This window comes from Palaemon carinicauda, chromosome 29, assembly GCF_036898095.1.
Source record: "Palaemon carinicauda isolate YSFRI2023 chromosome 29, ASM3689809v2, whole genome shotgun sequence".
NCBI lineage: Eukaryota > Metazoa > Arthropoda > Malacostraca > Decapoda > Palaemonidae > Palaemon > Palaemon carinicauda.
Genome location: NC_090753.1, coordinates 85,566,785 through 85,578,785, shown reverse-complemented (window position 1 = coordinate 85,578,785; position 12,001 = coordinate 85,566,785). Strand labels below are relative to the sequence as shown.

General features: G+C 43.8%; 1 protein-coding gene across 1 annotated transcript in view; it reads left to right on the top strand.

Annotated features, from left to right (window-relative positions):
* The window catches only part of Nup160 (nuclear pore complex protein Nup160), an 80,368-nt gene that overhangs the window by 33,689 nt on the left and 34,678 nt on the right, over window positions 1-12,001 (top strand). Inside the window, exons 6-7 of the mRNA XM_068352867.1 lie at window positions 954-1,152; window positions 2,743-2,927. Of these exons, the coding sequence (XP_068208968.1) occupies window positions 954-1,152; window positions 2,743-2,927 (384 nt within the window). The remainder of the gene's footprint in view (window positions 1-953; window positions 1,153-2,742; window positions 2,928-12,001) is intronic.

Below are 12,001 nucleotides of genomic sequence, written 5' to 3'. Positions count from 1 at the left end.
TCGAAAGGAGGGAGGAGAGTAGAGATGATAAGAATGTGTGGTGTATGTAATGTCAAGGAAATGGTTAGGGAAGCTCGTTTGAGATACTATGGCCTTGTAATCAAAATAGAGGAGCTGGAACTGGTCAAGAGAGCTAAGAACATGCCAGTCATGGGAAGGAGGAATGTGGGGTATCTGCAGATCAGATTGACGGATGTGGTGAGGAGAGATATGGGTGTGGTAACACTGGGGGAAGAAGATGCAAGGATTAGAAATAGATGGAGAAAGGTGACTCAATCAGTTAATCTTGCTACACATTTGGCTTAATAAGGTTGAATGAAGAAAACGAAAAATTATCTGTTAGATTTTCATTCCTTGTTTTCACCTTGAATAGATTGATATGTTACCAGCTGTAAGAATAACTATTGTAGTATTTTATTATATTTTGTCACCTCTAGGTCTGAGTCTGACTTTAGATATTAGCGCCTGTGGTTTTCACAATTGATATTTGGTGTTATTTAAATTATCTTTAAACTATTTTTAACATTAAACAATAATTCATAATACTATACATTATGAACACTTAGAACTGCGTGTACATTACCAATGATGGACTTCCTTTGCCTCTCGTACCCTAATTGGATCTGTGAATTAAATATCTTCTGAAGGTGAATTTTATGGTCCAGTAGATCAATTCTACAATAAATTATAGTAAATTTTGCTAAATGTCCTCTGTTACATCTCATTGGCTCCAATTGGTTTTTTGTCTGTCATTTACTTTTTCATCCGTTACCTTGGGTCTTTTCCTCTTAGCTATCTTGCTTTGCTAACTTAACCTTACTTCAATTTTCACTCTTCAACTTTGAACAAATCCTTATGATTAGCATTGAAAGTCAATGAATTTGACTCGGTGGTTGTAAACAAAATTATAATGATGATAGAAAAGACTCATGTGGACCATTGTTCTTCACCAGGGGAGGGCCTACCCCACACAGCAGCAACGCACTTGACGTCGGGGGATTCCATCAATGCCGTTTTCATCCTAGGACAGATGGGAGGAACACTCCTGGTTGTCAAGATGTACGACACGCCGTTTTACGTCTGCACCGAAACCATAAAAAATTCTTCAATAATGAATAGGCTGTTCACTGGTTTTGTGCCAGGGATGTTCAGGTTAGTAATATTTTTGGAGACTAGAAATTGCATAATTCTGTCAAGTCAAAATGTTTTCTTGGGTGTGTTGTTTAAGAGCTTGGTACTTTTACTATTAATGTTTTTGCCTTAAAAGTTTCAGAATATGTCTTTGGATGAGTTCTTATCAAAAGAATATGTTGAGATAATACAACACAATAGTATACCTGGGTGTACCAGTTTGATTTGTTTTGGGAGTGAGCTCGCATCTTAAAATGCTTGTACGGTATCCTAAAACAATTTTTCCCCTTAGAAATAAAGGAAATTCATGCTTTCCACACGTCCATTTTTATAACCTTTAAAGTGGTAATTACAGTAAAGATTATAAACACTAACATCAGAAATGACTACAAATTAGTAATTCACAATAAAAAATAGAAATGTTAAAAATTTTAACTCATGGCTGATGTGCAGGAGACCAAAGAGGAGAAGGATGTTGCTGTTTGGAGGGGGAATCTCCCTCCATGAGAACTTCATTGGGAGTTCTCTATTGAACGACATTTGCCGTCAAATTCAGGATGATACCCTTTTTTGTTCAGAATTGTAACATAACTTATCGGGGATGATATACATGCTTCACAATAATTCCTTTTTTTTACATCTTCTGTAACCATATTCCTACTGTCTTTCTTAATCATCTTGGGGATCTTTGACATGATACTGTATTCTTGACTTTACAATGCAGCAAAAAATCAAAAAATGCCTCTGATGAACTATAACGGTCACAACTCAGCAAAGAACATGCGGTCACATCTCAATAAAGAACAGTTACAAATACCTGCGCACCAGTGATGTTTTTTATGAGCATTGCTCGGACAGTGGAAGAGTTAGGCTCTGAGCAGAAGCGGCCAGTTTACCATTGAATACCACATAAAATGGGGTAAAAAGCCTGTGAATACTGTGTGAGTGGTGTATGGGCACCATGTGACTGGTTCCTACGCATTACATGCAGGTCTCATTAGTACTTGTCCATTAAAAATGCCTGCATAATGCATAATTTTTGCTTGCAGACAGATGCAATGCTCGTAAACCCAATTTGAATTTGTATGCTCGCATCATGATTTACTCGTATTCAAAGTTAATCTTAACCCTTGGCACAGTACTTAGAAGTTCTTATAATTTAAGGGGGTAAGATCTCCCTGACTCTTCCACCTTGATATATTTGGTTAGAATAGTGTTCAGAATTCACAAGTAATTGTGTTCTATTTCAATATGTAACAGTACAGTAATTGCAATATTGCTCTAAAGAAAATATGTAGTGATACAACATGGTTTGTCATCCCTACCTGATTATACAGTATATGTACAGTAATACTATAGACCATTTCTTTTAGCGAGTCATATTTGCACCGACTCGCAGCGGTGCCCTTTTAGCTCGGAAAATTTCCTGATCGCTGATTGGTTGGACAAGATAATTCTAACCAATCAGCGACCAGGAAACTTTTCCGAGCTAAAAGGGCACCGTTGCGAGTCGGTGCAAATATGACTCGCTAAAAGAAATGGACTATAAAAGTAGTTACAGTTTAAACATTAAGAATGAAAACTCTTGAATTTTGTAATTCTATGATACAGAGGAATGGAAGGGGCTGAAACGGTGACGAGTCTTGTGGTCCATGAGCTTGGGGGCGACGTCATTGCATTGGGCGTATGCAGAGACGGAAAAATGCGCGCTTGGTCAACTTCAAAGCTCCAGTGTATACTTGTTCATGACATTTTAGAAAACACGGCAGAAGCTGGGAGGAAACTGAATCCAGGAGGTAAGATGATCTGTTATAATTGACATGTACCCTGTACTGTATATGGAAAGTGTTATAATTTGTAATTATTCCAACACGGAGAAACTTACTGACGAGTCCCCGACCTGAGCTAGCATGCTTCCCGACCCCGGGTCGCCTTAGGGCACATATCACACCGCCTGAGGTTGACCCCTTAGAAAACGGAAAGAGGGTAAACTATACAAAAAGCTGGTCGGTTAGGTAGAGTTACCAGTAACTCCTAAGAAGGTAGTTCTAGGTAAGTATGTTAGGAAAAATACAAATTACTTAAAAATTTGTGATTTATTTTTATTATTGTTATTACTAGCTGAACTACAACCCTAGTTGGAAAAGCAGGATGCTACAAGCCAAGGGCTCCAACAGGGAAAATAGCTCAGTAAGAAAATTTCAATTATTATTGCTCTGTTATTGTTATTACTAGTTAAGCTACATTCTAGTTGGAAAAGCAGGATGCTACAAGCCAAGGGCTCCAACAGGGAAAATAGCTCAGTAAGAAAATTTTCAATATTAATCTTACCCGATGATCATGTAGCTGTCAACTCTGTTGCCCGACAGAAATCTACGGTCGGGATACGCCAGCGATCGCTATCCAGGTGGGGGTGTACACAACAGCGCCATCTGTGAGTAGGTACTCAAGTACTTCTTGTCAACAAGAACTCAATTTTTCCTCTGTCGTGCCGCCGGCAAGACCTACTTGGATACGCTGTTGATTCTGGAGTTGTTGTTCACGATTTGGTGATGTATTCACTCTAGAGTTTAGCCTTCGCTATTCAGGAAGCTTTATCATTAGCTTAGCAAGCTTTTGGAATTAATTTGGATTAATTGTTAACGAACTTTGCTAGATTTTGGAATTCCCCCTTGACTACTTCTAAAATTCAAGATGTCTGACCAGTCTCAAGTCCCTAAGTACAGGCAGTGTAGCGTTAGGAGTTGTGCTAGGCGTCTTCCGAAGGCCTCTATAGATCCTCACACCGTTTGTTCCAATTGTAGGGGTAAATCCTGTCAATTGGAAGATCGATGTGGGGAATGCGCTGGGCTTTCGGAATTCGATTTTAACGAATTCCTTAAAAATGCACGTAGGTTAGAGAAGGAGAGAATCAGGAGGAGTTCTTCTCGCTCTGTGGATTTTTCCTCTCCCCATGCCCCTCAACCTTTTCCTTCCCCTGTGGTGGTGACTCCCGAACCTGCTACTAGTGCTCAGCCATCCATGGCGGATATGTTGCGTGCCATTCAGGCTCTCGGTGACAGAGTGGAGTCATTGGCTAATGACCGTAATCAGCTCTTGGCAGATGTCAGAGAGCTGAAAGCGAAAAGTGCAGTGGGAAGTGTTATCAGTGCTAGTGATGTGAAAAGTGTCAGTGTCAGTGTTGCGCATGAGGGTACATCTGTGCGTGCCAGTCGTCCTCCCAGTCCGGGACCTCTTGCAAGCTCCCAAGCCCAGGGGAGAAGCAATGTCGAAGGACCAAAGGGTTCGGCAGGCCTTGATCGGCGCACGGATGTATCCTCAGTGGTTGCGGACGTATCTGTCAAAGATCGTCCCATCCACAAACAGACGAATGAGCCCTTACATTCCTCGTCTGTGGAAGAAGTTTCCAGGAGGAAACGATGGACCAAGGTTTCACGACCGCTCAAACGTAAGGTCCCTTCCGAGCGAGTCCAACGGCCCAGGTGTAGCCACTGGGTCAGTTCGGACTCGCTGCAGTCATCTGATGACTGCACACCTCCCAAGAGAGGTAGAGTGGTTCCACAACAGGCTACTGCTCCGTCTGTTGTTGCTCCAACCACGGTAGACCCTAAGTGGTCCATGCTGCAGACTATGCAGTCTCAGCTTGCGGCATTCATGCAGGAGTATCATGCTGAGAAGGTTAACACTGCACCTGTTAACTTACAACCCGCCGAGGTTGTGCGCTCAGCAGATACTGCGGCTGCCTGCTCCCACACTCCACCTGTGAGAGCTCCACCACCGATGCGCAGTCCACCCTGCCAGACGCATGTTCTTGCTGCACCATCCGTTGACATGCGTGAGCTACCGCATCAGCAGTGGGAAGGTGCTGTAGAGCTGCCGGGTTCCAGCACTATGCGGCATTCTCCGCAACCCATGCGGCATGCTCCGCATACCATACAGCATGCTCCGCATACCATACAGCATGCTCCGCAACCCACCGCAGCCCCTCCCACGCACCAGCACTCTGCTTTTGTTGTTGCCAGCTCGCAGACTGACCAGCAGCGGCATGATGTTGGATCCGCAGCTACGCATGCACCCGTACTGCCGGATTCAGCCGTTCAGCTTTCTGCTCTGCCTTTGCCACTTCCTACTCAGCTTTCGGATGATGGAGTATCGGATGACGAAGCTGCACATTTGGATGAACCGCACTCTGACTTTGAAGGGCCCAAGTCTACGCCTCCCTCCTTAGACTTTCGTAAAGTCCTTGCCTTGTTCAGGGACTTGTATCCTGAGCAGTTTGTGTCTGCAACCCCTCGCTCTCCTCCCTCCGAGTTTGCTCTGGGCATGCAGTCTGCTGCGCCTGCCTTCACCAAGCTTGTTCTCGCACGATCATCTAAGAGAGCTTTGAGGGTTATGGGAGAGTGGTTGCATTCCAAGAAGCAACTGGGAAAGACTGCTTTCATCTTTCCGCCTACCAAGCTTGCTTCCAAGTCGAGCGTCTGGTATGCCACGGGAGAGGAACCCGGCTTGGGAGTTCCTGCCTCTGCCCAGGGCGACTTCTCAAGTCTGGTTGACTATCCCCGCAGGTTGGCTATGAGACGATCGAAGATCTGCTGGTCCTTTTCTGATATGGATCATCTGTTGAAGGGAGTCTTTCGTGCCTTCGAGATCTTCAACTTCCTCGATTGGTGTTTGGGAGCCTTAAGCAGGAAGACTTCCCCTTCAGATAGGGACTCTGCCATGCTGATCATGTCTAGCATGGACAAAGCCATTCGGGATGGGTCTGGTGAACTTGCGGCTTCGTACGTGTCGGGAGTGCTCAAGAAGAGAGAACATCTTTGCTCCTTCTTATCGGCTGGTATCACTCCTTGCCAGAAGTCAGAGTTGTTGTTTGCTCCTCTCTCCAAGTGTCTGTTTCCGGAGGAGCTGATTAAGGGGATGGCTGCCTCTCTTATCCAGAAGGATACCCATGATCTGATGGCATCTTCTGCACGTAAGGCTAAAACCTTACCTTCCGTGCCTAGACTCTTCCGCCCTGCAGCAGTAGACACTCCTGCAACTAGGTTCATCCCGCCCTTTCGTGGCAGAACCTCCAGCAGAGGAGGTACCCGTGCCGACAGTCACCGTGGCAAATCCAAGAAGGGTTCCAAGTCCGCAAAAGGCAAGTTCTGACTGCCTTCCTCTCCAGACAGCAGTGGGAGCCAGACTCAAGACCTTCTGGCAAGCTTGGGAGAGCAGAGGTGCAGACGCTCAGTCTGTGAAGTGGCTAAGGGAGGGATACAGAATTCCGTTCTGCCGCAGTCCCCCTCTAGCTACATCTCCCATCAACCTCTCTCCCAACTACAAGGAGAAGGACAAGAGGCTAGCGTTGCAACAAGAGGTGTCGCTCTTGCTACAAAAGGAAGCGGTAGTCATAGTCCGGGACCATCAATCCCCGGGCTTCTACAACCGTCTCTTCCTGGTAGCGAAGAAGACAGGAGGGTGGAGACCGGTGCTGGACGTCAGTGCTCTCAATGCTTTTGTCACCAAGCAGACGTTCACGATGGAGACGACGAAGTCGGTCCTAGCAGCGGTCAGGCAGGAGGACTGGATGGTCTCGTTAGACCTGAAAGACGCGTACTTTCACGTCCCCATCCATCCAGACTCCCAACCTTTCCTAAGGTTCGTCTTTGGAAAGGTTGTGTACCAGTTCCAAGCCCTGTGCTTTGGCCTAAGCACGGCACCTCTTGTGTTTACCAGACTGATGAGGAATATTGCGAAATTCCTTCACTTGGCAGACATCAGAGCCTCCCTCTATTTGGACGACTGGCTTTTAAGAGCTCCAACAAGTCGTCGCTGTCTGGAGAATCTCAGATGGACTATGGATCTGACCAAGGAACTGGGCCTCCTGGTCAATATAGAGAAGTCCCAGCTCGTCCCATCTCAGACCATTGTCTTTCTAGGTATGGAGATTCAGAGTCGAGCTTTTCGGGCTTTTCCGTCGGCCCCAAGGATCAATCAAGCCCTAGAATGCATCCAGAGCATGCTGAGAAGGAACCGATGTTCAGTCAGGCAGTGGATGAGTCTAACAGGGACACTTTCATCGCTGGCCCAGTTCATCGAGTTAGGGAGACTCCACCTCCGCCCCCTTCAGTATCATCTAGCTGCTCACTGGATAAAGGACATGACGCTAGAGGCGGTCTCAGTGCCTGTTTCCGAAGAGATGAGGTCTACTCTAACGTGGTGGAAGAACAGCATTCTTCTCAAGGAAGGTCTACCATTGGCTGTTCAGACCCCCGACCACCGTCTCTTCTCGGACGCATCGGACACGGGCTGGGGTGCGACACTGGACGGACAGGAATGCTCGGGCACATGGAATCAGGAGCAAAGGACACTTCACATCAATTGCAAGGAGTTGTTGGCGGTTCATCTGGCCTTGATAAACTTCAAGTCCCTCCAGCTAAACAAGGTGGTGGAGGTGAACTCCGACAACACCACAGCCTTGGCTTACATCTCCAAGCAGGGAGGGACTCATTCGAGGAAGTTGTTCGAGATCGCAAGGGACCTCCTCATTTGGTCAAAAGATCGAAAGCTTTCGCTGGTAACGAGGTTCATTCAGGGCGATATGAATGTCATGGCAGATCGCCTCAGCCGGAAGGGTCAGGTCATCCCCACAGAGTGGACCCTTCACAAGAATGTTTGCAGCAGACTATGGGCCCTGTGGGGTCAGCCAACCATAGATCTATTCGCTACCTCGATGACCAAGAGGCTTCCGATGTATTGTTCTCCGATTCCAGACCCAGCAGCAGTTCACGTGGATGCCTTTCTGCTGGATTGGTCCCATCTCGACCTGTATGCGTTCCCGCCGTTCAAGATTGTCAACAGGGTACTTCAGAAGTTCGCCTCTCACAAAGGGACACGGCTGACGTTGGTTGCTCCCCTCTGGCCCGCGAGAGAATGGTTCACCGAGGTACTGCAATGGCTAGTCGACGTTCCCAGGACTCTTCCTCTAAGATTGGACCTTCTGCGTCAACCTCACGTAAAGAAGGTACACCCAAACCTCCACGCTCTTCGTCTGACTGCCTTCAGACTATCGAAAGACTCTCAGAGCTAGAGGCTTTTCGAAGGAGGCAGCCAGAGCGATTGCCAGAGCAAGGAGGACATCCACTCTCAGAGTCTATCAGTCTAAATGGGAAGTCTTCCGAAGCTGGTGCAAGGCGAATGCAGTTTCCTCAACCAGTACCACTGTAACCCAGATTGCTGACTTCCTGTTACATCTAAGGAACGTAAGATCCCTATCAGCTCCTACGATCAAGGGTTACAGAAGTATGTTGGCAGCAGTATTCCGCCACAGAGGCTTGGATCTTTCCTCCAACAAAGATCTTCAGGACCTCCTTAGGTCTTTTGAGACCTCAAAGGAACGTCGGTTGTCCACACCAGGCTGGAATCTAGACGTGGTTTTAAGGTTCCTAATGTCATCAAGATTTGAACCGCTCCAATCAGCCTCTTTTAAGGACCTCACATTAAAAACTTTTCCTCGTGTGCTTAGCAACAGCTAAAAGAGTCAGTGAGATCCACGCCTTCAGCAGGAACATAGGTTTTACATCTGAAACGGCTACATGTTCCTTGCAGCTCGGTTTTTTGGCTAAAAACGAGCTTCCTTCCCGTCCTTGGCCTAAGTCGTTCGAGATCCCAAGCCTGTCCAACTTGGTGGGGAATGAACTAGAGAGAGTACTTTGCCCAGTAAGAGCTCTTAGGTACTATTTAAGAAGGTCAAAGCCATTGCGAGGACAATCAGAAGCTTTATGGTGTGCTATCAAGAAGCCTACTCAACCGATGTCTAAGAACGCAGTTTCTTACTACATCAGGCTTCTGATTAGAGAGGCACATTCTCATCTGAAGGAAGAAGACCTTGCTTTGCTGAAGGTAAGGACACATGAAGTGAGAGCTGTTGCTACTTCAGTGGCCTTCAAACAGAACCGTTCTCTGCAGAGTGTTATGGATGCAACCTATTGGAGAAGCAAGTCAGTGTTCGCATCATTCTATCTCAAAGATGTCCAGTCTCTTTACGAGAACTGCTACACCCTGGGACCATTCGTAGCAGCGAGTGCAGTAGTAGGTGAGGGCTCAGCCACTACATTCCCATAATCCCATAACCTTTTTAATCTTTCTTTTGAATACTTTTTATTGTTGTTTTTTGGTTTGTACGGAAGGCTAAGAAGCCTTCCGCATCCTGGTTGATTTGGCGGGTGGTCAAATTCTTTCTTGAGAAGCGCCTAGGTTAGAGGTTGTGATGAGGTCCTTTAGTATGGGTTGCAGCCCTTTATACTTCAGCACCTAGGAGTCGTTCAGCATCCTAAGAGGACCGCTAGGCTCAGTAAGGAAGACGTACTTAAAAAAGGCAGAGTAATAGTTCAAGTCGACTTCCTTACCAGGTACTTATTTATTTTATGTTTGTTATTTTGAATAACTGATAAAATGAAATACGGGATACTTAGCTTCTTTTGTTAACATGTATGCTGGTCTCCACCCACCACCCTGGGTGTGAATCAGCTACATGATCATCGGGTAAGATTAATATTGAAAAATGTTATTTTCATTAGTAAAATAAATTTTTGAATATACTTACCCGATGATCATGAATTTAAGAACCCGCCCTTCCTCCCCATAGAGAACCAGTGGACCGAGGAGAAAATTGAGTTCTTGTTGACAAGAAGTACTTGAGTACCTACTCACAGATGGCGCTGTTGTGTACACCCCCACCTGGATAGCGATCGCTGGCGTATCCCGACCGTAGATTTCTGTCGGGCAACGGAGTTGACAGCTACATGATCATCGGGTAAGTATATTCAAAAATTTATTTTACTAATGAAAATAACATTTTTCAATTATTATTGCTCTGTTATTGTTATTACTAATTAAGCTACAACCCTAGTTGGAAAAGCAGGATGCTACAAGCCCAAGGGCTCCATCAGGGAAAATAGCTCAGTAAGAAAATTTCAGTTATTATTGCTCTGTTATTGTTATTACTAGTTAAGCTACAACCCTAGTTGGAAAAGCAGGATGCTACAAGCCCAAGGGCTCCAACAGGGAAAATAGCTCAGTAAGAAAATTTCAGTTATTATTGCTCTGTTATTGTTATTACTAGTTAAGCTACAACCCTAGTTGGAAAAGCAGGATGCTACAAGCCCAAGGGCTCCAACAGGGAAAATAGCTCAGTAAGAAAATTTCAGTTATTATTGCTCTGTTATTGTTATTACTAGTTAAGCTACAACCCTAGTTGGAAAAGCAGGATGCAACAAGCCCAAGGGCTCCAACAGGGAAAATAGCTCAGTAAGAAAATTTCAGTTATTATTGCTCTGTTATTGTTATTACTAGTTAAGCTACAACCCTAGTTGGAAAAGCAGGATGCTATAAGCCCAAGGGCTCCAACAGGGAAAATAGCTCAGTAAGAAAATTTCAGTTATTATTGCTGTGTTATTGTTATTACTAGTTAAGCTACAACCCTAGTTGGAAAAGCAGGATGCTACAAGCCCAAGGGCTCCAACAGGGAAAATAGCTCAGTAAGAAAATTTCAGTTATTATTGCTCTGTTATTGTTATTACTAGTTAAGCTACAACCCTAGTTGGAAAAGCAGGATGCTATAAGCCCAAGGGCTCCAACAGGGAAAATAGCTCAGTAAGAAAATTTCAGTTATTATTGCTCTGTTATTGTTATTACTAGTTAAGCTACAACCCTAGTTGGAAAAGCAGAATGCAACAAGCCCAAGGGCTCCAACAGGGAAAATAGCTCAGTAAGAAAATTTCAATTATTATTGCTCTGTTATTGTTATTACTAGTTAAGCTCCAACCCTAGTTGGAAAAGCAGGATGCTACAAGCCCAAGGGCTCCAACAGGGAAAATAGCCCTATAAGAAATGAAATAAATTATAAGAGAAGTACAGCAATAGTAAGTAATATGAAAGTTCTCAAGATCAGTCTAATTTTTTTAAGAGTAGAATTTTTTTTTACTGCAAAACTAATAAAAGTTGATTTAGTTGAGAAAGAGGGAATCAGAAAATTAGATGGTGATATAAGTTGAAGTATGATATGGAGAGAAGAGGTTTAGTGGAAGAGGCTGCCTTATGATAAATGGCATTGGAGAGGACATATTAGGTAAAAGACCCCTTAATATAGGGATAATGGTGGAAAAGTAGATTCTACCTTAACTATTTTTATTCCCTACATGTTTCTGAACCAATGGTATTGGTAATATCTTCAGATGAGAAGCATTACAGGGTTATTTCATTTGGCCTTTTTGCTGAAGAAGGTCCGATATGGAAAATAGTGCAAAAACACACTTGTGTAAACTCTCGGAAACATTTGTGTTTTGATAAATTATTAGTCTTTTCCTTCCTGGAGCAAAAGTAGAATTATAAATCTTGCAATGTTACTAATTCTGGCCTCTTCAAAAATAATCATTTATTAGATCATAGTACAGTATGTTAAAAAAAAGATCAAAATGACAAGTTGAAGACTACCAAATTTTTTATGAATTACAAAGGTTAAATTCTGAATAAGTTGTCAGTACTGTACACTATAATGTACTGTACTCATCCAAAAGGGGAATAATTACCTAAGGAAACATTTAAAGAATAAGCTACTCACATGTATTAGAAGTGAGCCAGAAAATCTCAAATTAATCTATGTAATAAAAGTGAAAAACAGCCAAAAAAAATATTTAATGTACAGATGATAAAAAGTATTCTGTTATAGCAGTTAATAAAATTGTACTGTTCTTATTTTAGTAAGCTTTCTTCAATTTTGGTATTTTGCTTGAGTAATATGCAAGCCATGTTTTTGAGAATTTCTATATTTTAAATCATAAATGTTATACAATACCTTCAGTAATTATAATTATCACTGATAATTGCT